Below are 26,451 nucleotides of genomic sequence, written 5' to 3'. Positions count from 1 at the left end.
TGGCACTGGGGATGCAATGTGGGAGAAGAGTTGGGCAGAAAGAGAGAGAGAGAGAGAGAGAGAGAGAGAGAGAGAGAGAGAGAGAGAGAGAGAGAGAGAGAGAAAGAGAGAGAGAGAGAGACCAAATCAATATGGAAAAGCCTAGTTACCGGGGGGTGGGCAACTCCTCCCCACCAAGGCTAAGAATAAGGGGCAGCGCATGCACGAGCAAAGCAAGTGGATATGCAGATATGAGAGCAGGAGGCACTATGCAAATGACCCATAAAATGTCATGATGCTGCCGGGAGCAGGGACGCTGTTGAGCTCTGACCTAGTCCATCTCTCCAGTCCACTTCCCTTCTCAGGAGTGTCTTTGTCTTAATAAACTGCCTGTTTTATCGCTATCCATATGCCGTTGGTCCAGTTCTTCATCCAGGGCACCAAAGGCTGGAAATGTCAGCCCGTGCTCTTCATCCTCACATCCCTGAACATAAAAACAGGAGTGAACAGAACAGGCCTAGGCTATGGAGGAAGAAGGCAATTGATATATAATTTGAATTAAGGAGACAGATGTTGGAAGTGGGGTAGATTGTTTTGAATGGCATGGGCAGGAGTGAGGGATAAATGTTTATGTAGTTGATGAAAATGAAGTCAAAGAGCAAGCCATGGATTTCTGAGGGAAGAATAACCTGTGCATGTTGTAGTTTGAATGGGAACCTGTTGTCTGAAATTTCTGTCCTGTCGGGTTCCCACAGTCATTAAGTCCCAAATGAATCACACAGAGGTCTACATTAGTCATAAACTGATGGGCTCATTAGCTCAGGCTTCTTATTAACTCTTATAACTTATTTTAGCCCATTATTCCTGTCTATGTTAGCCACGTGGCTGGGTACCTTATTCAGCGAGGCAGTCACATCTTGCTTGCTCTGTGGCTGGGGTCATGACTGCAGAGGAATGGGCTTTCCTCTTTCCAGAATTCTCTTGTTCTCATTGACCCACCGCTACTTCTTGACTGGTTGTCCCGCCTATACTTCCTGCCTGGCTACTGGCCAATCAGTGTTTATTTAAAATATAATTGACAGAATACAGACCATTGTTTTACACCAGAAACCATCTCCCATGGACGAACACATGAATCTCAACACTTGGTCCCCAGTTGGTGGTGCTGTTTGGGAAGACAAACCTCTAGGAGCTGTAGTTCTTCTGGAGGAAGTATGTCACTGTGGTGGGCTTTGGGGGCATATATCATGTCCCCACTTCCTGTTCTCTCTGCTTCCTAAATGCAAATGACTTCCTAGCTGCCAGGCCAGCTTCATGCTCCTGGGGCTATGCTTTCTCCACAATGATACACTGTACCCACTCTCTGGAACTGCGAGCCAATAAAATAAAATAAATAAAAACCTTTCTTTCCTAACTTGTGTTCTTTTCAACAGAAAAGTAACTAGTAAATGTAGAAAACACAGCCAATGCAGACACTGTGTGGCCCAGTTGTGGAGTAAGAGACAGGGCAATGTGGCTAGACCCAGAAGGCCATAGAAGAATAAAAGACCAGACAGTGGAGGAGGGTTCCCAATAGGGAATTTTCACCAGCATGATCCAGAAATCCCAAAAGGTAGCCAAAGAATGCTGTAACCTGGCACCATAGAGCGGCAGTCCTTCATGCTGTGACCATAGCCTCGGACCGGGACTGAGCTCCGGTTTGCTTTGATTTGCATGACTGATTTGCATAGCTCATATTTGCATCGCAGAGATTTACACAACTGGAGACTTGCGCAAGCAGCTCACGTTAACCTCCCAGCACTGTACACCTGCCAAGCTAGATTGCCCTTCTGGACACGGAGTGAATTACTGCACACAGACAAACTCGCCATGCTGGGGATGGCTTCTCCCAGTGGGATGCCCTGCAGCCCATTCCCCATTCTAGCTGCTGTCTAGCCTGTTTCCTTCTTACAGTGTGCTAATCTAAAGGGTGAGTTCATCCCCAATGCTGTAGTGGCTGGCCAGCCAGGCCTTACAAATGAGAGGACAGAAGGGTAGGACAGTGGGTTAGTCAGCTTTTACTGCCATCATGACAAAATATTTGAAGTTTATTCTGCTTCATGGTTTCAGATTTCAGTGCATAGTCCATTGGTCTATGAGCAAGCCTGTGGAGCGTTTACTTGATTAGTGATTAATATGAGATGGCCCAGTCTACCAATGCCATCCCAGGGTCCATTTTCTTGGAATGTTTAAGAAAGCAGCTTTATGGCTGAGCAAGCCATAAAGAACAAAACATAAAGCAGCAAATCTCCATGGCCTTTGCATAGGTTCCTGCCTTGACTTCCTGGATAAATGACCACAAGCTTTAACATGAAATAAATAAATATAAACAATGACACCCCTCCAAGTTGCCTTTGGTCATGGTGTCACCACAATAGAAAAGTAACTGATACACTCATGAATACCACAATAGAAAAGTATATCAGTGTATCAGTATACACCCATGAAGCTGGATCCACCAATGAACTGACCCACTGATGGCGTCTGAACCTTAAGGATCCACCCTTTGATTAGGTAAAAGCCTTCATTGATCCATATCCATGAATGGGATGATTCTTTAATGAGGCCTAAGCCCTAAGGATCCACATCCCCTCAATGAACTGATCCACTGAGGAGACCTGAGTCTTGTAGAGAGGAAAAGGGAGGAGGGAAGTGGGAGGAAGAGGAGGGAGGGAGAGGGAGAGGGAGAGAGGAGAGGAAAAGGGGAGACAAAGGGATGAAAGAAAGGAGGGACGGAAATGAAAGAATGACAGAAGGGGGGGCAGGGGAGAAGGAAGGACACCTAGGGCATTAATATGGCACACTTCTGGGTGTCTCTAGTAAGGTATTTCCAGTGAAAGAAAGATCTATCCTGGATGTCAGCAGAACTGTCCCCTGATGAAATAGAAAGGGGAAAGGAGGAAGTCAGCTGAGCACCAGAGTTATCCGTCTCCACCTCCTGATTGGCCAGGACATGAACAAGTAGGCTCCTCCCACCACAAACAGGACCACGTCCCACTACCATGCCTCCCCCACCATGATGGACTATATCCCCTGGACTTGTGAACCAGAATAAACTCTTCCTCTTTTCTTGTCGGGTCTTTGGTCTCAGCACCAAGAAGGAACTAATAGATCCTCTGTCTTTTATTCACCTGTCCCATATTCAGCTCAATTACAACTTGAGAGTCTGCCCTTTACATGGGACTGGCAAAATGGCTTGTAGTTAAGAACATGTCCTGAGCTTGCAGAGGATCCAGGTTCCGTCTTTGCCCCTCATTGGGTGACACACCACCACAGCTAACTCCAGCTCCAGGGGATCAGATGCCCTCTTCTAGCCTTTGTGGACAATTACACACAAGCATTCATAGCCCCACACAGATAAACAGATACATATAATTAAAATCAAATATAAAGAATTTAAATTATAGGAAAGGACATTCAGATCATGGCCCCTTGTATTGATGCTTTTAGAAGGCACAGGCTGAGAGCCATGGGCGAACTTCAAGTATGCTGATGTGTTTGGGTAGCACTCCCCTGGCATCTATCTGGATAAGGAGTAAAGTTCTTTGACCAGGCAGTGAATGTTCAAGGGGAAAGGCAGCTGAGGAAATGAAGGTGGCGACCAGTATTTACCACCTCATCATTTATTTATTTGGAAAGATTGCCTGCTCTCGCTGCTAATCTTCATATAACATGCCTCATTGCCCTCTACAGGCCCCCGGAGGACTCGCCTAGCATTTGTTTGGTTGAATTCATTCTTGAAGTCCTGTTTTCTGGTTGCTTATTACTTGCTTGCCTGGAAATGCTAGGGAGAAAGTGAGCAACGTGAGAAGCGAGCCTTTAACTCATTCGTGCCGGCTGGTGACAGCCAGGGTACAGCTGGCATCTGCAGTCCAGAAGCTGAACAGAAAACCCCATTCGTATGCTTGGTTTGGAACGGCATGCTCATTTTTTTTTCTATAAGTAGGAGAGCAGCCTGCCTCAAGTGTGGTAGTCAGGTATTCCTCACAAGGCAAATACCCAAGAGGGAGCGGGGCTAGAGAGGTGGCTCTGCAGTTAGGGGTGTTTCTGGAGGACCTAAAATTGTTTCCCAGCACCCACGTCAGATTGTTTACGACTGCCTGTCATCCCAGGGCATTCGATCTTCTGATCTCGTGTGCATTTACACGTACATGTGCGTACGTACATACAGAGAGAGAGAGAGAGAGAGAGAGAGAGAGAGAGAGAGAGAGAGAGAGAGAGAGAGAGAGAGGAGGGAGGGAGGGAGGGAGAGAGAGAGATGCACGCTCACACACCTGGTCACGTGGGATAAATCCTTCAAAAAATGAAAGAAGCGCTCTTTTCCTCAGTGATCTACTTCTTCCAGCTAGATCCCACCAGGCATCTTCTCCCACGCCCTAGCAATGCAGACAGGTTATGAACCTGTTAGTAGACGAACCTGTGGATGAACTTGGAGCTTTCATGGTCTAATCACCTCCAAAGATTTGATTCACCTGCTCAGAATCAACAACCAGTGAGCTTGGCGGGGCCATTTCAGATCAAAACTACATCAGAAGGTAAAGTGGCACCATAGGAATCGAAGTTTGTGTGTAGGACCTAAGCTCGACCCACACAGGGCACCCACATCATAGTGGAGTCTCCTTAAAGGACTCCTCCCTCTCTTATACTCAGATCATCAGGTCTCCCCTCCCCCACCACTGGTCTTAGCATCCACCCCAAATTCCAAATTCCAGTTCCCACCTGTATTGGTTATTTTGCTTGTTGTGGCGACAACCTTCTGAACAAAAGCAATTTAGAGAAAAAAGAAAAGGTTGAATCCAGGCTCACATTTCAAGAGTACTGCCGTCCTTCCTGCCAAGGAAGTCATGAGAGCGAGGCGTGTCATCTCCTAGGTGACTGTAGATGCAGACAAGCTGATAATGAAGACAGACCACGCCACCTCCCTGAGCTCCAGTCCTCGCCCTCCCCTTCCTTAGGGAGCTGCATCCCTAGGTTCAGCCTGTTTGCTTCCTCCAGGGTTTCATATTCTTTTCTCTTGACTTAGGTTTATTTATTATGTATAGTGTTCTCCCTGCAAGTAACCCTGCAGGCCAGAAGAGGGCACCAGATCTCACTATAGATGGTTGTGAGCCACCAGGTGGTGGCTAGGAATTGAACTCATGTCCTCTGGAAGAGCAGCCAGTGCTCTTAACCATGGAACCCTCTCTCTACAGCCCATGTGTCGCATTCTTACTGACATAGAGATAAAAGGAGGAGAGCCAGGATGTGACCGGCTGGGAATTTCCAGCAATGGCGAGGAAGGCTGTTTGGACAGAGAAGTCTCCAAGGCCCTTCACATTTAAGATTCCCACAGCACCGCCCTCAACTTTCTGAACCTCCTTTTGGGACGGAGAGGTCCTAAGCCATTGACCTCTCGGCTCGCTCTCTCAACATCTGTGCCTTGTTAAACTTCATAAGCCACTGGCAATTAGTCTTTCATCCTGGGAGGCTCATAAGCTTTCTCTAGAAGGGATCCTTGGCATTGTCACCAAGAATTGCATCGCATCCAGCCTTCCAGTGGTCAGGGGTCAGTATACAGTGAACTCTGTTCCCTCTTTCTCTGTTGTGTCCAGCGAGATCACTAGGTACAAAGGTAAGGACAGGTCACTTGTCATCACTGGTTTAGAAAGGGGAGTTGTGGGCTTGTCTTACATCCTGGAAGCTGTAACCCCAGGGATCTGGAGTCTGCCTGCTGGTGTGATTAGAGGCCATCTTCTTGAATAAGGACTCAGTGAATCCAGGTAGGCTGGTGGAAGACTGTCCAACAAGCCACAATAGAAATTTCCAATTCTTTGTTAGAAGCCGCTCTGAGGACACTGGATTGGACAGGCATGTTGATAAGGATAAAGCATCATGTGTACATCTTTTACAAAAAGAACTCCACCTGGTAGATGGCTTAGCAGTTATGACTACCTGCTGCCCTTGCAGAGGACCTGAATTTGATTTCCACGTCACAACCACCTGGTAACTCCAACTCCAGGAGACCCAATACCTCTGGTCTCCTCAGATACCAGTACTTACATGTACATATCAATACCTAAAAATAAAATAAATCGTTTTCAAAAGAGTCCAGTGAGAGCTAGGGAGATGGCTCAGATAGTAAAGGACTTGCCTTGTGAGCACCTTCAGAACCCACAGAAGCATGACGGTGGGTGTTCGTAAACCCCATGCTGGGGAGGTAGAGACAGGGAGATCCCCAGGTCTGGCTGGCTACTCAGCAGTCCTGGGTGACTCAGCAATCCCAATCTCATCGATCCCCAAGCCAACGGATGTCCAGCACACTGCAACAGGAATGAGAATTTGTAGTCACTGTGGAAACATCATGAGTCAGCTAACAGTATGGTGAGATTCCCAAGAGCCCTTCCCACCGAGTCTTGCGCTCCTCTCCCCTGCCCGCAGCAGAAAGCAATCCCACCATTTAGCAAGGCTCCATCTTCTCCCAGAATGCCTCTGCCGTGCCTGCTGCTGTCCCAGAAAAAAACAGATGCCCATCTTCTTGGACTGCTGTCTCAATTTTGCCTCCAGAGGCTCCCACGCTGAGCAAGTTCAAAAGGAGGACTTGGTGGGGGTACGGACACAATTCATCTCTGATAGGTGAAACCAAGCGTTCTGTCCTCTCAGCCACACAATGGGTCCTGGTGACCAGTCTGGATACTACCCATGCCTACCTAAGCCATGGCATATAGCTGAAAACAGCCTGCAAGACATGCATTAAGTTATCAAATCCTTGTCACATACATGGAATCTTATTAACCCCAGGACGGATCAAAATGCTAGATAGAAGTAGCCAACCCTCTGGCGACCCTGAAGAATCGGTCCTCCTTGTCGCATGGAGATTTCTGTTATGGGTCCGCCCACTGGAACAATTTTCTTGGAGTCTCATCAGAGGAGACAAGATCTGACAGGATGAGGAATGGACTGTTGCCTGTGGGAAGGCTGCAGCCCGGTCCACACACTCATCACCGGCACCATTTGCTCTGAGCCAGGGTAATCATACTTTACAACAGAGAAACTATGCTATTTAGGAAATTAGGGTACTTATGAAAACAAAGGCAGGATGGGGAGGATGAAGTAGCTGCCAGAAAGATAAACCGTGATTCGTGCTTCCTGGCGGAATTGTTGAGAATTTGGAATCCGCTGGTTATTCATCAATGCAAATTTGTATTTTAAATTATTAGTTAATCTTTAAATTATGTGTGTGTGTGTGTACATGTGCACATGAGTACAGTGCCTGCCAATAGAGGGTGTCAAATGCCCGGCATTTTGTGAGTTGCCTGATGGGGGTGCTGGACAGAACTAATGTCCCCAGCAAGAACAGCACATGCTCTTGACTCCTTAAGCGCGGAACCATCTCTCCAGACCCCAATGTAAACTATTAAGCCAGTCCTTTATCACAAACCCTCTGTAAAGAATAGAAAAGGCTCAGCCTAGATATAGTGGGGAGGGCCTTGGTCCTGCCTCAAAGCAATGTGCTAGACTTTATTGCCTTCCCATGGGAGTGAGTGGATGGGGTGGGGTGGGGAGGAAGGTGGAAGGAGCAGGAGGAGGGATGGGAGTGGGAACTGGGATTGGTATGTAAAATGAGAAAACATAGTTTTTTAAATAAATTAATTTATTATGAATGAGAAAGATCAAAACATCTGCAGATTTCACAACTGAATGAAGGTCAGGGACCTCTTTGGTTTGGTCCCACCTCTTGTAAAACAATAACAAAAATCATGTTTGTGAGGATAGAAAAAAAATCTCCCAAGATCCGAATTCAAAGATTTGTAAATAGAGCCGAGCATGGTGGAACATACCTGTTGTCTCAGTACTCAGAAGTTGGGGCAGGAGGATTGCTGTGAGTTGGAGACCAGCCTGCGTTACAGAATGTGACCCTATTTCGAAAACAAAATTTTAGGGTCTGGCTTGATAGCATCAGCAAGTAAAGACATTGGCCACCAAGCCTGAGGACTTGAATTTGATCCCAAGGGTTCAAAGGGTAAAAGGAGAGGGTCAACTCTTGAAAGTTGTCTTCTGACCTCCCCGTGAGTAGAGTACTGTGGTGCAAATATACACATATATTCACACGCCTGCACACACATTAATAAATGTAATTTAAAATAATCTGAATAAAAAAAGTAGTACTGCCTAAGCTCAAGCAAGCGTATTCAGCCTTTTTACACAAGGAAAAAAAAAGTCTTACACCAAAGAAACTAATGCAGCATTCTCCCTGGGTTCGCTTTGAGCCTAGGAGCGAAGTTCGCCGTTTTGATCATGCTGGCTTTCATTGTCAAGGAGCTGTCTGTGAGTGGATGGCACACCTGAGCCGTCCACCTCTCGCCAGACTGTCAGCCCTTGGCGGCGGCAGCAGCAGCGGCGGCGGCTGTCAGTAGGCAAGAGATGACATTTCAGACCCCGGGTCCTAGGAGATACATGGGACACAGTGTTAGGCGAGCCAAAACAAGAGAGCACCAGAAAGAACTGTTTAAACATTTAAAAGACCGCATCGCCTTTATCAGCCTTGCCACAGGCTGCCTGTTCCAACAGATTTCTCAGTGTGAAACTGGTCCCCAAGCGGGGGGCCATGAACTGAATGGAATGGAATGAGTCAGGGAAGTTTGCAGTATCCCAGGGCAGGATCCCACTTCCATGGACAGTGGGGAACAGGCTGTTTTCCAGGAGGGAACCAAATGAAATGACTCAAAGTTCAGTGAGAGTTTTTTGTCCGCCTCTGGATACTAAATCCTTCAAAAGCCGGGGGTTCTCAATTTTCAGCAGCTCGCAGTTCAGAGTAAGGACTGTGGAGTGCCTGGGGCAAACCACTCAGGTCCCTGGAACATGATGAATTCCAAATTGCCGTGGTTTAATGTGGAAAAATCCCTGGGCTGGAAAAATGGCTCAGGAGGTAAAGGTGCTGCCAAGGCTGATGATCTGAGTTCAGTCCCTGGGACCCACATGTTGGGAAGAGAGAACCGATACCCATACATTGTTCTGTGACCTCCACATGGGCACATTCCTCCTCCAAATAAATAAATAACAGATTAAGAATCCATGGCGAGGCTGGGCCTGTAGCTCAATGGAGGAGCAATTGCCCAACATTTATAAGCAAGACCCTGCCTTTGGTTCCCCAGCACTTAAATTCATGGAGGGGAGAGAAAATGGCTCAGTGGGTCCATCACTTGCCTTGTAATGAAGAGGTCCTGAGTCTGGGTCCCTAGCACACACTCAAAAAAAATATGAGCAGGCAGTATGTGGTTGGGAATCTCAGAGACAGGATGCTCTGAGTGGATGGGGGAGATAACTGTGCAGACAGATCTTCAGAACTCATTGACCAACCAATATAGCTAAATAAATGAATTGAGGGTTCAGCGGGAACCCTGTCTCCAAAAATAAAGTGGAGGGTGATCAAGAGAGGCACCTGATTAGACCTCTGGCCTCCACATGCACACACAAACATAGACATGCATATGCACATGCACACATATCCACACATAAAGACATACATCCATCACCCAGGCCCAGAAAGCAAATTCATGGTAGATGTTGGCAGGGAACCTTCCATGTGCTCATCAGAAGATCTCCGCTCCTTCCACACTGTGGCTCCTCTCCCTTCAGTGGGTAGCTTCTGAGTCTGACCATGTGGTGGGGAAGGGGATGGAGAAGAGACACTGTCTCCGAAGCCACAGAAGGTGACTGATGAAAAAGAAGAGCCTATGGCCAAGCCAGCTAAAGGGGAGGCTGAAAAAGGGGTGTCCAGGAGACTGTGACGCCCACACTTTGGCTGCTGTCACTAGCCGGAAGCAGAGCCTGCCTCTCACTAGTAGAAGGCATCATCCGATCCTTCTTAAGGAGCTTGTCGTATATGCTAAGACTGGCTCATAGACGGAAGGGCATCAGTTTTAGCTGTCGACTTGACACAATCAGAATCACCTAGGGAGGTTTTCTAGATTAGGCTGGAATGTGGGCGTGTGTATGGGAGATTTGACTTGTTAGTTAACATAGGGGTACGCAGCCCATTATGGGTGGGCACCAACCTCCAAGGAGTTATTCTCTAACACCCAATGACACTTTGGAGGGCCGTGGACCCTAAGAGTTACGAAATCAAGCTGATCTGGAGCGAGTGTGCATTCATTTCTCTCTTTGCTCTTGGCTGTGGATGTGATGAGCCTGCTTGAGTTCCTCCCTTGACTTCCAGGAAGTGACAGATTTTACCTTGGGGTAAGTGGAAATAAACCCTTTCTCCCTACTCGGCTTTGGCAGAGCCTTTTCTCATAGCAACAGAAATACGGCTAGAATTGAGACCCAGAGTGAAGTTTCTTCTAAATAAAGGGACTGAGAGCTACCATCGTCTCAGGGTAGGAGGGGAGCACCCTGTTGAGGGATGTGTCCATAAGAGTCCCAGAGAGGTTATGACAGCAACTGATGGAACTCACCAGCAGGGGGCGTAAAGCCACTAGACCCACAGTGACTGAGGTGGTAGAACAGCTCTGAGAATCCAGGTCTACGGGAACCTGTACTGGTCTTTGCTGCAGCTGTGACCTTTGGTTTGAGGGGACATAGTCCATTGTGGTGGGGAAGACATGCGTCAGGAGCGTGAGGCATCCATCCACAGTCAGGAGGCAGAGAGAGATGGGTGCTGGTGCTCAGCTCACTTTCTTCTTTTGAGTCAGTCCAGAACCCCAGCCTAAATAAGAGGATGTCACCCTGATTCAAGCAGGCCTTCCCTCCTCTATAAAGGCTCTGTGGAAACGTGCCTGCAGACACACTCAGAAGTGTGTCTCCAACTGTCCAAATCGGCAGTGGCGATAAAGCATTGCACACTGTCTAAAATCACTATGGAAACCAGAACCAGAGAAATGGCTCAGTAATTAAGATCGTAAATGCTCTTATAGAGGACCCAAGTTCTGTTCCTAATTTCCATGTGGGGAAGCTCACAATTGCCCAATATAACTTCAGGTCCAAGAGCCCTGTCTATCTCAACTGGCCTCCGTGGACACTGTACACACCATACACACACACACACACACACACACGAGATCAGTTTTTTAAAAAAAAATGTAAATACCAACTTCCAAGTCACAGCATACACTCTCAAAGCTGTGGCCTTTGGCGTTGAGGATGGAATTAAGTATAATTCACTCTCCTGTGGCTGAGCACAGATTATCTATAATTACACTCTAACAGCTGCTTTCTAATCCTCAGCAAAACGCACGCTAAATGGCAGTAGAAGGGAAGATAATATGCATAGATAGGAAAGTGAATACAATGTCATCACCTACCTGCTTTCTGGAGACTTCCATGTGAAGGTGTTAAGGCAGCTTGCAGCCCTTTCCGGACATTTGCTGTAGCTTTCGGCACTGAGGAACCAGTGAAGGCTGTGGGCTCTGTCAGCGGGCTCCTTGTTCTCTTACCTTCCTATCCCCGGCAGCATTTTACTGAGAACGCTGGCCTTCATAAACGTGTATATGGTGTTGGGTTCAATGACTGAAGGCAAATTGTTGTAAGTTTACCATCAGGTTCTGGGAACACAAAGAGCAATAAAATGCTTCATGTCTGCGTAGTTGGAGTTGCTATAGGGGAAGGGAGGAGGGTCTGTTTGGATGGACGCCCTAGTTACTCTTGTGCGGCTGTGATAAAAATACCTGGTTAAGGGCTGGAGCGATGGCTCAGCGGCCGAGAGCATATACTTCTCTTACGGAGGACCTGAGTTTGGATCCTGGAACCTATGTTAGGTGGCTCACGGCCAACTGTAACTCTAGATCCAGGCAATCTGATATCATCTGCTCGCCTCTGCACAAGCACACAGACACACATAAATATTAAAGTTTATTTTTCAAAATATCATGATAAAAAGCAACCTAAGGAAGTATTTTGACTTACATTTAGAGAAACATTCCATCATGGTGGCGAAGTCAAAGCCACAAGGCACGTGGCAGGCAGTCAGGAAGAAGAAAGCAGTGAAGGCGTGTGTTCAGCTCGCTTTCTCTTTTTCATTGTTCCCTGACCCATGGTCAAGATGCATCATCTACACATCAGCTGAGCCAATCAGGACCATCCCTCACAGACAATCTCAGAGCTAACCTTAATCTAGAGCACTGGTTCTCAAACTTCCTAATGCTGCAACCCCCTTAACACAGTTCCTCTGTTGTGGTGACCCCTCCCACACACACCATAAAACTATTTTCATTGCTGCTTCATAACTGCAATTTGCTACTGTTATGAAGCATAAAGTAAATATCTGATAGACAGGGTATCTGATATGTGACTCCCAAAGGAGTCACAACCCACAGGTTGAGAACCACTGAACTAAATGATGCTTCAAGCATGCCAGGAGGTTTATCTCTCACGTGATTCTGGATCCTGTGAAGATGGCAGTTATTAAGCATCACAGCGTGGATTCGAGTCCTGAGGAATAGCCAATGATGTTTTTTAGGTTTTTGTGTTCAGAATGAAAAAAAAAATTGTACTAGAGATACACAGTTAAGAGTAGGAATCAAGATGGTTTATTAAGAAAAGGGATCCAGGCCAGTGAGATAAATCTGATTGTAGGGACACTTGCTCAGAAGCCGAATGACCTGAGAACAGTCTCCCGAACTCAGATGGTCGAAGGAGAAAATCAACACCCATGAGTCATCCTCTGACCTCCACCTGTACTGTGGGACATGTGTAAGGACACACACATGCACGCAGACACACACACACACACATGCAAAAAAATAATTTTTTAAAGTGGATGGTACTCCCAAAGCTGAGAGTGGTCTAGCAGAGTTGGCAAAGGGTATCCACTTAAACATGCTGGTCCAGGAGACGCAAGACTCATTTCCTTCAGAGCTGCCTCTCCTGTGGGCTTTTCTCAAACACTCTGATCTGCATAGCACAGGTGGGGAGGAGATTCCAGTCTGCCAACTGCTTCTTTCATGGGCTGTTCTTAAAGTTTTATTATATTTTATTTACTCTGCATGCGTGCACAAGTCCCACAGCATGTGCGGAGGTCAGTGGACAACTTGTGGAGTCAATTTTCTCCCTCCGCCTGTGGGTCGCAGAGAATGGAACTCCTGTACACAAATGCCATCAGCTACTGAGCCATCTTTTCAATCCTTTGTATGTTAATAATCTTGATGCTCTTGTCCCCGGTCTCCACCACAGCACAAAGAGAGGAAGGGATTTGAAGCAGGAACAGGATTTTAGGAGGGAGAGAAGGAGGGAATGGAACAAAAATGAGGGGATTTGAGGAAAGAGGAAGACAGAGCAAATAGGACTTAAACATGCATAAAGAGTACATGGGATTTTTTTTTAATCTAACACAGGAGCCTGATCATGTATGACAATAGCATGCTATTCCACTGGGTGGTAAATCCATAATGATTTTTTAACTGATAATAAGTTCAGGCCAGTATGGTTCTCCTCTCTCTTATATAGCTTGTCTTTTAAATACAAAAGCAACAACAATTTAAAAAAAGAAAGAAAAGAAAAGAAAAGAAAAAGAAAAAGAAACCCTTTCAGTCCCTGGTCTCTGCTCAATGAATCTGGCTGCTTTCAATAATGCCTCTCTTTCCTCCTCAGAATCACATGTCACTTACCAAGGTTCATTTTAATTCCTCAGCCTGTGCTAAGAGAAATGACTTGCATCGACCCAACCGGCAGTAGAATCTAGATGTTTAGGGGTTCTTGCCGCTGCGGTACTTAAATTGAGATATGTCTCAAGATTTGCATTTGTAAATCCTGTTTCTGAGAAACTGTAATAAATAAAGCCCCGGATTGAAATTGAATTTTTGTAAAAAGGAACGTAGGAGGAAAGCTACGGCTCATCCATCCAGGTGTGGAAGAGAAGACACAAAATACTGGGGGTCGTTACCAGTGGCAGGGACTGGGATGGGCAAGTGTTCCCAAGAAGTCCCGAAGAAGAAAGAATGAACAAAGCAAACTATTTTCTTAGCCAGATACCTAGTTACTTTTTAGTCGCATTTTATCAAAACATAGAAGGCTGAAATTTACCTCTACTTAGATGACCCAATGGGTTTATCTGCAGTTCCCCATTGAGAGATTCATTGATGTTACTTTTCTATTGTTATTGTTATTAGTGTGCTGTTGTTTTGTCCATAACCCAGGACCTGGTGCAGACGATGTAGCCGATGTAGCTGCTTTACCACCAAGCCCCACCCCAGCACTGAGGGGAGCGAGCATAGCGTAGGGGATCATAGGCAGGTGTTCTACTACTGAAATACACCCCAGCCCTCTTCTTGCTTTTTATTTTGAGGAAGTCTCACTAAGTTGCCCAAACAGTACTTGGAACTTGCTGTGACCTCTCTGCCTCCATCTCCCAAGTACCTAGGAAGACTAAAGTGTGCTGCTAGGCTCAGCTTGCTGTTGCTTTGCTGCATAGAAATGAATTTAGATGGATCTCAGAGTGACCTTATCATGGACACCGACAACATTTGGGAGAGATGGTCCTCAGATTACAGAAGTGTACACCCTTAAGGGAAGGAGGAGAAAGCCCTGTGTGTGACAACAACCTGAGAGAGCATCTTTAGGGCTAGTGTGTGAATGGGGATCCTGGAGAAAAAGGTGTTCCCAAAGTCTCAGTAGACTGTTGTAAAGTCAGTGACATCCTGTGTGTCTCACAAACACCAAGAATGCCACATAGGCTGGGCATGGGGCTCAGTGCTAGAACACTCACCTAGCCTGTACAGGGCCCCAGGTTCCATTCCTCACACCTCCAAGAGATGAGGTGCACATCACAACCTGAAGTCCTTCACTATCACCTAATTCCAGAAAATGAATGAACTCCCCTCCCCCCCACACACATTCACCTTTCCTTAAGAACTGAGCGTAATATTCTTTATAAGCTTAATTTTGTGTGTGTGCTTGTGTTTATGTTCATGTATGGCCCACAGAAGCCAGAAAAGAAACATACACACACACACACACACACACACACACACACACACACACACACACACACCACAAAGATAAAAGACACACACACACACACACACACACACACCACAAAGATAAAAGGGGGGGATGAGAGAGAGATGACATCAGAGGAGCCACAGCCAAGTTCTTCCAAAGGCCTGAGCTAATAATAATAACAACAAAGTAGCCAAAGGAGAAACTGGACAAGCCAGACATATTGAAAAGTAGTGGTTACTTTTTCATCGCTGTGACCAAGTACCTAAGAAGAATCAACTTTAAGGGAGGGTTTATTGTGACTCACAGGTCAGAGATTCAGTCCATCATGGCGGGAAGGCATCCGGCAGGAACATGAGGCAGCTGGTCATGTTGCTTCCGCAGTAAGGAAGTAAAGATGAACTCTGGTGCTTGGCCACTTCCTCCTTTTCATCCATCCCAGGACCCCAGCCTATCCAATGGTGTCACCCAAGTTCAAGCTTAAGTCTCTCTTCCTCAGTTAACCCAGTCTAGAAACTCCCTTATAGACATGCCTGTGGGTTTGTCTTCTAGATGACTCTAGATGCATTCAAACTGACAATCATATTAAATGTCATAGTTAGCTTTGACTGTCAACTTGCTACAGCTTAGAGTCATGTGAGAGTAGAAGCATCAGCTGAGTAATTGCCTAGATGAGACTGGTCAATGGGCCTGTCTTGGGGGGATTGTCTTGATGGTTAGTTAATGTAGGAGGGTCCAGCCCACTGTGGGTGGCACCATTCCCTAGGCAAGTGGTCTTGGGTTGTATAAGAAAACTATCTAAGCTTGATCCTATGAGTGCACCAGTAAGCAGTATTCCATGTTTCCTGCCTTCAAGTTCTTGCTAAAGTTCCTGTCCTGACTTCTCTCAGTGACAGGCTGTGACCTGGAAGTGTAAGCCAAATGCACCCTTTACTCTTTCAGTCACTTGGTCAGGGTGTTTTATCACAGCAATCGAAAGGAAACTAGGACCTATGCTAAATATGTTCAATCACTGATGTGGCCTCTGGCGCATCCTCTACCGCACTGATCAAGTCTCTGTGCCTCCAGGTGTGGCTCTGTGGTGGCAGCATGGAGGTCCTTCCGTGCTCACGGGTGGCTCACATCGAGCGGAAGAAGAAACCCTATAACAGCAACATCGGCTTCTACACCAAGAGGAACGCACTCCGGGTAGCCGAGGTCTGGATGGACGATTACAAGTCTCATGTGTACATAGCGTGGAATCTGCCTCTGGAGGTAGGAGTGGGCGCCTTTCCCTGTCAACATAGCACAATAAGCTTGGCACTCAGGCAGACCACAGATCCCCTTAAATAAGTCAGCAGTTCTTCCGCTGCCAAGGCTAACAGATGCCTACGTGTTAGATCCTCTTAGCACCAGGGCAGCAATAGGAAGGCATCAATCCACTTACAAAGACAGGCAGGTCTTGTTGCTATGTTAATCCAAATCTGCCAGGGACAAACCTTTACTGAAAGCTGTGACTCTTGCTTCCAACCTTGCCTCTCTCATACATTCTGCCTGTGGCTCCAGGAAAATCTCTGGCTACTACAGGCTCCCAGCAGGAACCCCATGGCTATGCCCACCTGGACCTGAATCCCACCTCTGCCTCTTGATGGATGAAATCTTCGCTGACCACTTCTCAGAGAGTAACAGTAAAATGGGATGTTGCCAGGTCTTCCTTCCCCGTTTCAGTAGGCAGCAACAGAGCAACAGAGTACAATTGAATGTGTGCAAGGTTTGAGTGAAAGAGAAACCCGTATAAAATGTATCATTGTTACAGCTCCCCTCCCCACTCCAGTACTCGTGGTTGAACCTCGGGGCTTCTGTATGCTAGGAAAGCACCCTTCAGCCCCTTACTGGGGGATTCTAGGCAGGTGCTCTACCACTGAGTCACACCCCAGCCCCTCACTGGGGGATTCTAGGCAGGTGCTCTACCACTGAGTCACACCCCAGCCCCTCATTGGGGGATTCTAGGCAGGTGCTCTACCACTGAGCCATCTTGCCAGCCCAAGCTTTCACATACTCCTGTTATGTAATGTTGGGTGACCTTTGATGAGCCCTCAGTCCATCCCAGATGCTTGATAAATTTCTTATTTACAACAGCTCGTTTAACCTCACGACAATAAAGAATCCGCCTAGATTTTCTACATTTGTAGAACATTAATTGTTCAGTTGTTCATACTCACCCCACAGGGCCCCAGTGGCCAACAAACAGAGCACAGAATAGCGCTTAGGCCATCTTAAATAGTCTGTAAATGCTGGCTTGTTAGGGGCACGCTGTGCTGCCCACTTTACAGACAAGAGACTTGGTAGTTCGGGAGGCTCATGGCACTTGTTTAAGGTCTTACACAAAGCTCAGGAGCAAGAATGTGAGCTCAGGGTCGGAGGGATGGCTCAGTGGTTAAGAGTGCTGCAGCCCTTGCACAAGACCAGACAGTTCCCAGTGCCCATTTCAGGTAGCTCTTAATCACCTGTTATTCCAGCTCTAGGGGATCTGTTGCCCTCTCCTGGCCACCAGCGGCATTGCACTCATGTACACATTCTCGCATACATACATACATACACATTAACTAGAAGTAAATTTTCTTAAATAAGGAATATGAGAATATTTATTCAAATTATCAGGCAAGGGATTGAACTCATACCCCTCGTGAGCCAGTTTAGGTTATTTATGTTTTCTAGAGAAAAAAAAAATCTAGAATGATAAGTTTTATCTGTCTTACGAGTTACTATTCCTTTTCTAGACTAAAACACCCGACAAAAGTAACTTATGGAAAGATTTTGTCATTGTTTTGTCTGTTTTTTCAAGGCAGGATTTCTCTGTGTAGCCCCCAGCTGTCTTAGAACTCACTTTGTAGACTAGGCTGGCCTCAAACTCACAGGACATGCCTGCCTCTGCCCCCTGGGTGCTGGGATTAAAGGTGTGCCACCACCTACTTAAGAATGTTTACTGTGACTCAAGAATGTAAGAGTCTACTCCATCATGTTGGGGAAGGCATGGTGTCAGGAGTCTGAGGCAGCTGGTCACATAGCATCCACAGTCCGGAAGCACAAAGAGACGGATGCCGGTGCTCAGCTCACTTTCTCCTTGGTATTCATTATGGAACTCCAGCCCATGGGATGAAGCTATCCACATTCAGGGTGGGTCTTCCTTCCTCAAGTGGACCCAGTCTAGAGACTCCCTCATAGACTTGCCCAGAAGTGCTGTTCTAGGGCCTGTCGACCTGACAGCCAACGTTAGCTATCACCCTTCGAGTCACAAGAGCCGAGTTCTAGTTGCTCTTGCCCAGTGCTGTGTCCTACAATCCCTGCTTGGCCCTGGGGTACTTGGAAGGAAGTTTTAAAGACTAGAAGTCATACACAGGACAGAGCACCCCGGTGAACCACATGAACACCGTGTTCAAAATAACAGACTTGGGAGAGTTTGAGATTTGTGGTTTTCACTTGAAGGATGTTCAGCCAATAAAAGTTATACAAATTATTCTGTGGTCCAGAAAAATTTCTAAATCTTCTTTTGGGGGGAGCATTGAGGCAGTCTCATTATGAAACGAGCCCTGGATAGTTTGGAACTAAATCCTAAATCTGAACTGAACTAAAAGCACATCTGGTCCTAAGGCATTCTCTTCTTCCTTCTTTTACTTCCTCCCTCCCTCCCTCCCTCCCTCCCTTCCTTCTTTTCTCCTCTTTTCCATAGTTCCTTCTCCTCCCTTCCATCTCTACCTTTTTCCCCTTCCTCTCCCCTCCCCTCACTCCTTTCTGTGCTTTGACAGGATCTCACTGAACAGACCAGGCTGGTCTCAAATCGTGACCCTCTTCTCTCAGCTCCCCGACGCTGGGATGACAGGCCTGTACCACACTCCCAGCCTAAGCACTGGGACAGACAAAGCACATGCAAACGGTAGATGCTGTTTTCCCCCCACATACAGCCTATGACCAAGTTTTACTTATAAAATTGCACAATAAGAGACCAACAGCAATGTCTAATAATAAAACAGCATGATCAGAACAAAATCCTTGGATGAAATTTTCTTCAAATTTATGAATTGTTTGCTTCTGGAATTTTCCACTTAGAATTTTTGGACTGTGATTGATCACAGGTAAGTGAAGTCAAACAACATGGAAGAACAGTTGGTTGGCTGGTTCCAGATCACTAGGCCATCATTGTGAGTGCTACCTTGCCATGCTTATAACAAATAACTAATTTCAGCCAAGTGTATAATCCCTACACTGGAGAAATGGAGGCACCAGGATCAGGAGTTCAAGGTCATTCATTGACCTTGATGCACAGCCAGTTTGAGACTGGCCTAGACTACTTGAGATCCTGTATTTAAAAAGAGGAGGAGAAGGAGGGAAAGAAAGAGGAGGAGAAGAGAAGAAGAAAAAAGACCATTTTCAGCTAAGTATGTTGGCACAAACCTGTATTGCCAACACTAGAGGAGACGAATCAGGGAGGGTTATGAGATTAAGGCCAGCATGGGTTATAGTATGAGGTTATGACTCAAACAATCAGACTAACAAATTAATCATGGCAAGTATATGCAAGCAAAGAGCTATGTATTGTTTTCAGGCTTGCCTTTTTTTTTTTTTTTTTTTGGTTTTTCGAGACAGGGTTTCTTTTTTTTTTTCTCATGGTTTATTTTTTTTTATATTTAAAAATTTCCATCTCCTTCCCTCCTCCTCCCCCCTCCCTCCGCTCCTCCTCCCCCTTCCCTCCCCTCCTTCTCCCCCTTCCCTCCCCTTCCCTCCACCCATACCTCCCCTCCCTCCCTCTCAAGGCCAAGGAGCCATCAGGGTTCCCCACTCTATGCTAAGTTCAAGGTCCTCCCAACTCACCCCAGGTCCAGGAAGGTGATCGACCAAGCTGAGAAGGCTCCCACAGAGCCCGTCCATGCAGAAGAATCAGAGCCCAGCGCCATTGTCCTTTGCTTCTCAGTCAGCCCCCACTGTTGGCCATATTCAGAGAGACGGGCTTGGTCGCATGATCCATCAGTCCCATTTCAACTGGAGTTGGTGATCTCCCTTTAGTTCTGTCCCACCGTCTCCATGAGTGAACGCACCCCTCACGTTCCTGACTTTCTTTCTCATGTTCTCTCTCCTTCTGCTCCTCATCAGGACCTTGGGAGCTCAGTCCAGTGCTCCAATGTGGGGCTCTGTCATTTTCTTCATCTATTGTCAGGTGGAGGTTCTATGGTGATATGCAAGAAATTCATCAGTATGGCTATAGGAACTGGCCTTTTCAGGCTCCCTCTCCTCAGCCGCCCAAGGAACTAACTGGGGGCGTCTCCCTGAAAACCTGGGAACCCCTCTAGGGTCAAGTCTCTTGACAACCCTCAGGTAGCTCCTTAAATTAAGATATATGCTTCCCTGCTCCCATATCCACCCTTCCTATATCCCAAGCACCCCATTCCTCCGAGCTCCCCCCATTCTCCCCTTCACACTTTTCTCTCCCCATCTTCTCTTGGCCCAGTCTCGCCCAACCCTCAAGTTCCCAATTTTGCCTGGCGATCGTGTCTACTTCCAATATCCAGGAGGATTACTATATCTTTTTTTGGGAGTTCACCTTCTTATTATCTTCTCAAGGATCCCAAATTTATAGGCTCGATAACCTTTAATTATGGCTAGAAACCGATTATGAGTGAGTACATCCCATGTTCATCTTTTTGGGTCTGGGTTACCTCACTCAGAATAGTGTTTTCTATTTCCATCCATTTGCCTGCAAAATTCAAGATGTCATTGTTTTTTACTGCTGAGTAGTATTCTAGCATGTATATATTCCACAGTTTCTTCATCCATTCTTCCACTGAAGGGCATCTAGGTTGTTTCCAGGATCTGGCTATTACAAATAATGCTGCTATGAACATAGATGAGCATATGCTTTTGTTGTATGATTGGGCATCTCTTGGGTAGATTCCCAATAGTGGAATTGCTGGGTCCTGGGGTAGGTTGATCCCGAATTTCCTGAGAAACCGCCACACTGCTTTCCAAAGTGGTTGCACAAGTGTGCATTCCCACCAGCAATGGATGAGTGTACCCCTTACCCCACAACCTCTCCAGCAAAGGTTATTATTGGTGTTTTGGATTTTAGCCAATCTGACAGGTGTAAGATGATATCTCAAAGTTGTTTTGATTTGCATTTCCCTGATAGCTAGGGAGGTTGAGCATGACCGAAAGTGTCTTTTGGCCATTTGAACTTCTGTTGAGAATTCTCTGTTCAGTTCAGCGCCCCATTTTTTAATTGGGTTAATTGGCATTTTACCGTCTAGTCTCTTGAGTTCCTTATATATTTTAGAGATCAGACCTTTGTCAGTTGCAGGGTTGGTGAAGATCTTTTCCCAGTCAGTAGGCTGCCTTTGTGTCTTAGTGACAATGTCCTTTGCTTTACAGAAGCTGCTCAACTTCAGGAGGTCCCATTTATTCAATGTTGCCCTTAATGTCTGTGCAGCTGGGGTTATGCACAGGAAACGGTTCCCTGTGCCCATTTGTTGTAGAGTACTTCCCACTTTCTCCTCTATCAAGCTCAATGTGTTCAGATTAATATTGAGGTCTTTAATCCATTTGGACTTGAGTTTTGTGCATGGTGATAGATATGGATCTACTTTCATTCTTCTACAGGTTGACATCCAGTTATGCCAGCACCATTTGTTGAAGATGCCCTCTTTCTTCCATTGTGTACTTTTGGCTCCTTTATCAAAAATCAGGTGTTCGTAGGTTTGTGGTTTAAGATCCGGGTCTTCTATACGATTCCATTGGTCAACTTCTCTGTTTTTATGCCAATACCAAGCTGTTTTCAATACTGTAGCTTTGTAATAGAGTTTGAAGTCAGGGATGGTAATGCCTCCAGAAGTACCTTTATTGTATAAGATTTTTTTGGCTATCCTGGGTTTCTTGTTTTTCCATATAAAGTTGATTATGGTTGAGAATGATAGAGAAAGACAACCAGTGTTCTGCTGTTGGCCCTGCATATGATGTATAAGCATGCAAATCACACATGTACACACACACAACACAGAAATATACTCTTACACACATATAAACACACCCAGCATATATACACACACACAAATACACATATACATATATACATTCACAGACAAACACATTCCTACACACAGACATATACATGCATACACACCTACTTAAAATCCTTATCTGACGACTGAAGAAATCTTGACGGAGTAACTACTTAGCTGTTCCCAGTGTCCCCAAATCCCACCTGACTTCCCTTCCCAGCCTGGCCAGTGTCCTTTGACTCACAGTCGTCTTGGGGCTGAGACCGAGGCTCATATTTCAGATACTTTATTTTCCCTTGTCATCATCCAGCAACCCATTACAGGTTCATTTCAATAAAAGCAGAGTGAATTATTCATCAGAACATCATCACACGGAAAATTATTTTCTCCCCTGCATATAATGAGCCTCGCAGAGTGCCCACAAAGAGGGACGTCACGTGCAAGGGAAAGACGAAGGAGCCTAGACACATTTATTTTCTTGTCACCAAAAAAAACAATTCCTGCAATAATTGTCTTGGATAATCACCGAGGGCCTGTGAAATAGAAGCATCCCAGAGGGTAGGTTGTTGCTATCCTTTGTGTCCTGGGGTCCTTAACCCCAGGGGTGATAAAGACAGAGACCTGTCTAGAGACGTCTAGCCAGTCTTCCTACACATGCTCCATGGGGCAGGTATATAATCTCCAGCTTAGGTTTAAGAGACAGCGCATCTGCTGAAGCCAGCCTTCTGAGCACTACCGGGCTCCGGCAGGGGATGTAGCTCAGTCGGTCGGGTCTGCGCTAGAACACACAAAGCCCTGGGTTCTTTCCTTTATGCCACATAAACCAGGTGTGGTGGCGCACACTTGTAATCTCAGCACTTCAGAGGTGAAGGCAGGTGGATCAGGAGTTCAAAGTCATCCTTAGCTATATAGCAAGCTCTAGGCTAGCCTGAGCTACACAGGACCCTATGCAATGGTTGGTTTTTAATGTCAACTTGAGACAGTCTGGGAAGAGAGTCTTAATGGGGGATTGCCTACACGTATGTCTGTGGGGGGCTGTCTTGATTTCTAATCAAGGTAGAAGACCTACCCTGGAAGTGGGTCGTGTCAGTTCCTGGACTGGACCGTGGACTGTGTAAGAGGGAAGAAAGCTAGCTGAGGCAGCAGGGGTGCATTGCTTTCTTTGCTCTGCGGATGTGACTGGCTGCAGAGTCCCTGCCTTGACTTTTCCCCAAATAATGAATAGTAGCCTGGAGTTGTAAGCCAGATAAGCCCTTTCCTTGCCCAAGCTTCTTTTGGTCAGGGTGTTTTATCACAACAATAGAAATGAAGCTATAAAAAAAGAAAAAAAAAAAAAGCCGGTACAGGCTCCAAATCCCCTAGATTCCCTCTCTGAAAGTAACTCTGTCCGCACAAGCCCCTGGCTTGGGTTCCATGCCACTAATGCCCTTTATCTCTCTGCTTGCAGAATCCGGGGATCGACATAGGTGACGTCTCAGAAAGAAAAGCATTAAGGAAGAGTTTGAAGTGTAAGAATTTCCAGTGGTACTTGGACCACGTCTACCCGGAAATGAGAAGATACAATAATACTATTGCTTATGGGGAGGTAAGGTGGACTTGACCACACTCGAGGGACAGCAGAGCCTTCCTCCCTTCTTCCCCTCCGTGATTCCTGGAGGTTCACGGCTCAGGCAGGAATGGGTCTGTGGCTGTCTTCTCTGCCCAAGAGATGATGGTTTTGAGATGTTTTGACATTGAGGGCTTCTGGGCCATGTAAGTAGAGACACTGAGCAGGAAGCTGGACATAGCAAGAGTCAGGGAGCAGAGGATATGGCTCAGTGGTAGGGCACTGGTTTAGCTTGCTCTGCTTGATTCCCTGGGTTAAATCCCCAGCGACAGACAGATAGACACACACATGAGAGAGAGAGGGAGGAGGGGACAGGGAGCCGGGTGTGATCTACATACCTATAATCCTAGCAATTAAGGACACTGAGGCAAGATTGCCATGAGCATGGGTTATATATTGAGTTTCAGGCCAGTTTAGATTATTTAACATAACCCAATATCGAAAGAGAGATGGGGAGGCTAGGGTTAGGCTAGAACCTCTATTGCTCACTGTTGTGGGCTGTGGCCAAATAATGATAAAAGAGAAGAAGAGGAAGGAAGGAAGGAAGGAAGGAAGGAAGGAAGGAAGGAAGGAAGGAAGGAAGGAAGGAAGGAAAGGGTTTTGAGGCAATCTAACATTCTGAAACAGTTGAGCTTGTTAGCACATGCCTTTAATACCAGAATTTAGGAGTAGAAGCAGAGAATCAAGAGTTCAAAGCCATCCTCAGCTACATAGTGAATTTGAGGCTAGCACGAGCCACACCAACTGTACCATCCTAGGCAAACTCAACAATGACAAAGCATGTCTTTTGCACTAAAGGCTAGACTCTCATTCTAGTCGGTTGTTGCCAGCCACCTGGCTCCTCCCAGGTTTCATTTCTTAGTGTATAAAAGTGAGAGAAATGCCGGGCGGTGGTGGTGCACGCCTTTAATCCCAGCACTTGGGAGGCAGAGGCAGGCAGATCTCTGAGTTCGAGGCCAGCCTGGTCTACAAGAGCTAGTTCCAGGACAGGCTCTATAAACTACAGGGAAACCCTGTCTCGAAAAACCAAAAAAAAAGTGAGAGAAATGAAATGGGGGTGCTGGGCAGAACGATGAGCCCTGGTGTGTCGGGTCTGCAGCTCCGCAGACAACATGTGGCAGTCATTTTTAATGCATGCTAATTGCCTTCTCCTCCCTTCTCCGAAATAAACGGGTTTGAAGGAAGATCAAGTGTGAAGGAGATATCCGGAAATGAGCAGGGATTTGTCTTAGTTGTATAAATGGCTTAGCTCTTTGTAAAAGAAGCCATGGCTGGGGAGGTGGCACAGTCATCAGAGTGCTGGCCCCACACATGTGGAGCCTGGGTTCCATCCCCTGCACTGCATACGCCCGCATAACACAACTGTAATCAGTTTGAGGTTATTGTCAGCTGCATAGTGAGGGCAAAGCTGACCCGGGCCACAGAAGATCCTGTCTCAAAACCGCCTCCAAAAATAAAGACACGCAACCGGTCATATAGCCATGGAGATAAATCTGATATATCCAAATGGAGATGGGCTCTCTAAGAATGAAAGCTGTAGGAGGAACAGCAGAGAAAACAGATAATTGATCTGAGCTCATAAAGAAATATAACCCACACTCCAAATGTGGAAATGTTCTGCCAAGCTGGGAATTTATACATCACAAATCTTACAAATGAACAGTAATTTATGTAGGATGTAGTGAGCCCTACAATTCAATTTAAATAAAATAATTGATTTAAATAACAAAAACAATTCCCCAAAGAAAAATTGACCAGATGTCTTAGTTATTTTTCCCATTGCTGTGAGGAGACACCAGGAACAAGACAACTTAGAAAGGAAAGCATTTGCCAGGCAGTGGTGGCACACGCCTGTAATCCCAGCACTCAGAAGACAGAGGTAGGTGGACTTCTGAGTTCGAGGCCACACCCTGGTCTACAGATCGAGTTCCAGGACAGCCAGAGCTACACAGGGAAACCCTGACTTGAAAAACAACAAAAAAATATATAAAGCAAACAAGAGAAAGAGGAAAAAGAAGAGATATCATTTCATTGGGGGTTGCTTACAGTTTCAGAGAATAAGTTGAAGAGGAAGAAGAGGATGTTTAAACTGGCCTGTCACACTGTGACCCTGGGCTGTTGTCATGGGACAAACTACAGAGAGGCACAGACGCAGCTGTTGCCCATGGTAGACCTATAAACTGTTTGGGTGGAGATTTGAGTATTTTGTTTGTAAAGATTTATTTTTATTATTTTATCTATTTGCATATATACAAGTAAATGTGTGCAGGTGCCTTCAGAGGCCAGAGAGAATCGGATATCGGTGCCCTGGAACTGTAGTTATCAAAGGTTGTGAGCTACCTGATGTGGCCACTGGGAAGCAAACCCAGGTCCCTTGAAAGAGCAGTATGGGCTCTCAAATGCAGAGCCTTCGCTCCAGGCCCTAGCAGTTTTTTCATAAATACCATTTTCACAATATTCTTGTGATAACTTCATAATTAGAAGGAAAAATATTTTTAAAAAAATCAAAGATTGATGATGAAAAGTTGGTTAGAGAGGCTAGGGAGATGGTTCATTTGGTAAAGTGATTGCCTGACTTTGATCCCAAACATAGGGCATGGTGGTATATACTTTTAATCCTTGCAGCACTGGGAAGGCAGAGACAGGAAGATCCCTGAGGCTTAATGGTCTAGCTTATTTGGTGAGCTCTAGGTAGTTAGAAACCCTGTCTCAATGAACATCACCGGATGTAGTCCTCTGGTGTCCACAGGCATGTGCACATACATGTGCACCTGCACATTCATAAACAGCACATGCCGAGTTCTCTGATGTCTTCTTGTTAAAGATTTATGTATTTTTATATGTATGGGTGTTTCTCTGCATGCATGCCTGTGAACCATGTGCATGCAGTGC

At 46.1% G+C, this 26,451-nt stretch overlaps 1 protein-coding gene across 1 annotated transcript in view; it reads left to right on the top strand.

Annotated features, from left to right (window-relative positions):
• The window catches only part of Galnt17 (polypeptide N-acetylgalactosaminyltransferase 17), a 425,167-nt gene that overhangs the window by 381,561 nt on the left and 17,155 nt on the right, over window positions 1-26,451 (top strand). The window contains exons 7-8 of the mRNA XM_038345684.1: window positions 15,997-16,182; window positions 23,401-23,538. Of these exons, the coding sequence (XP_038201612.1) occupies window positions 15,997-16,182; window positions 23,401-23,538 (324 nt within the window). The remainder of the gene's footprint in view (window positions 1-15,996; window positions 16,183-23,400; window positions 23,539-26,451) is intronic.

Source organism: Arvicola amphibius, chromosome 10, assembly GCF_903992535.2.
Source record: "Arvicola amphibius chromosome 10, mArvAmp1.2, whole genome shotgun sequence".
In the NCBI taxonomy this organism is placed as follows: domain Eukaryota; kingdom Metazoa; phylum Chordata; class Mammalia; order Rodentia; family Cricetidae; genus Arvicola; species Arvicola amphibius.
The sequence above is the reverse complement of the archived record's forward strand: the minus strand, read 5'-3'. Positions and strand labels throughout refer to the sequence as shown.